The sequence below is a fragment of the Asparagus officinalis genome, chromosome 4 (genome assembly GCF_001876935.1).
Source record: "Asparagus officinalis chromosome 4, Aspof.V1, whole genome shotgun sequence".
NCBI lineage: Eukaryota > Viridiplantae > Streptophyta > Magnoliopsida > Asparagales > Asparagaceae > Asparagus > Asparagus officinalis.
This window is the reverse complement of record NC_033797.1, coordinates 40,329,810-40,332,104: the sequence shown is the minus strand read 5'-3', so window position 1 is coordinate 40,332,104 and position 2,295 is coordinate 40,329,810. Positions and strand designations below refer to the sequence as shown.

The 2,295-nt window shown below is 52.2% G+C and overlaps 1 protein-coding gene across 1 annotated transcript; it reads left to right on the top strand.

The window, feature by feature from the left end:
* LOC109838549 (protein EXORDIUM-like 5) lies at positions 1,000 to 1,890 on the top strand. Its single transcript, XM_020406980.1, is given in 4 exon segments — positions 1,000 to 1,664; positions 1,667 to 1,699; positions 1,702 to 1,732; positions 1,734 to 1,890. Coding segments are annotated over 4 exon segments (780 nt in total). The 5' UTR covers positions 1,000 to 1,105.

Sequence of the window (2,295 nt, the reverse complement as noted above, 5' to 3'; positions counted from 1 at the left end):
TTTGGGACTGTGGCACATTTTGTAGCCTCTTTTGAGGCTAAAGAGTAAGGAAAAAAGATTGTGGGTTTGAGCCACATCAATTTTATTTTTTGGAGCCTTAACATATTTTCCCCTATTTTTAATCTTATGAAATTATACTGTTATTATCCAAAGCGCACAAACTTATTTTTTAATTTAACCGACCTGACCGAACCTATATCAGATCTTTCGCACTATTCGACGCGTTGTACCCAATAATTCGGTAAACACAACCCGTTTCCTCGATCGCTGGAGCCCACTCGCTTCCCTTCTGGTAAGCTTACCGCAAGCCTACTCATCCCTAGCATTCAAAATTTCATCATCTTTTGAATTTTTTTGCCAACACACCTAGCTGAAAAATACCCATCTCAACCATCAACATAACATGACCTGGGCGCGAATTTTGACACCCACACCTCCTCCCTCTTTTTTACGGTGTTTTCGATACGTAGTCCCCGCATCTTCCATATTTTGAAATTAGTATCGCAGATATTCATGTTATCAATTAGTCCCCTAATATTTTAAGTGCTACGAAGTCAGTCCCTTAAGTTACATGGTAATTGAAAGTGAGAGAATGTTCCACCATCCTCAGCATTTTCCTGTTCATCTCCGGATGCATCTCTCTGCGTTCAAAAGCAAAACCCCAGCAAACTTCACTAGATCACAAACCGAATATATAACGATTTTGCAGTACCTGATCGTTCCAAATTTATCAAGCTAACACTAATCGAACCATGATTAACAATTCAGACGGAAGGTCTAGGTGACGGACCAACGTCGAAACAATTGAAAGTATTTAGAGGACCCATTCGAAATACGAAAGGTTCTTGGGACTAATTCGAAAAACCTCTTTTGTTAATCATCAAATTTTTTGAAAAAAGGCCACGTGGGCCCGAATACAAGCTGTCACCAGCTTCCCCTGCCCTCCCCAGCCCCATGCCTCCCCCTATTCACTCTCATCCTTGCTCGCCCCCTATTTATTTTCCTCCTCCTCCTTCCTCACTCCGCCACTCCAACTCAAAGCAAAATCCCAATTCAAAATAATAATAATAATTATTATTATTATAATAATAAAAGAAAAAGGAAAATGCGTATCGCCGCTGCTCTCGTCTTCTTCCTGATCTCGCCTCGTCATCGGTTCCAAGCTCCGCCTCCGAGCAGCGAGCCCCTTCCCGTACAAAAACTCCCTGAACAATCTCCGCCCCGCCGCCCGCCCGCCGCCGCCAACCGAAGCGGCCTCCCCTCCTCGTTCTCCCCTTCGAAGCGCTACGAGGGCTCCTCCGACCTAATCCACCTCCGCTACCACATGGGCCCAGTCCGTCTCCTCCCGGTCACCTCTACCTATCTGGTACGAGCCGCTGGCCGCCGCCTCCCGCTCCCTCATCCGCGACTTCCTCCTCTCCATCTCCTCCCCTCCCCGCCTCCCCCTCCCCTCCCAGTGGTCCTCCACTGCGCCGCTCGTACTCCGACCAACCCTCATCCAACGTCACCGCGCTCCTTCACATCCGCTCCGAGCGACTCGCAACGCCAACCTCACCCGCGGCCGGGACCTCACCGCGCCTCTCCATCAGCAGGTCATCGCCGACTCCGTCGCCTCCGGCCGCCTCCCGTCGACCACCGCCACGGCGTCTACCTCGTCCTCACCGCCCCGAGATCAGGGTCCAGGAGTTCTGCCGCGCCGTCGCGGCTTCCACTACTTCACCTTCCCTCCATCGTCGCCACACCCTCCCCTACGCGCGGTGGGCAACAGCGGGGCCGCAGTGCCCCGACGTCTGCGCGTACCCCTTCGCCCTGGCCCGGGCTACATGCCGGGTCGGGGATAGGACGATGAGGCTGCCCAACGGCGACGTCGGCGTAGACGGGACTGGCTGAGCGTAGATGCGGCAACGAGCTCGCGGACTGTCGCGAACGAACCGCTGATCAGCGCGGTAGGCGCGGGGGAGGAACCGACGGCCGCCCGACGAGAATGCGGGGACGCTGTGCGGCAGGGGGTCTACTGGGACGGCAGGGGAGGCGGGTGTACACCGGCGAGGGCGAGGGACGGGGAGGGGAGGAGGTGGAATGTTAATGGGAGGAACGGGAGGAGGTTCTTGGTCCAGTGGGTTTGGAATCCTGTGCTCAAGGCTTGTAGGGGCCCTAACGCGCTCGATTAATTTTGCGGGGTTTTGTTTTGTTTTTTTTTTTTTATGCCCCCTTTCTTTTCTTTTGGGTCGTTAGATTTCTTTATATGAAGAGCTTATATGTTTATATATAAAAATGCTAGATTTATATGTTATA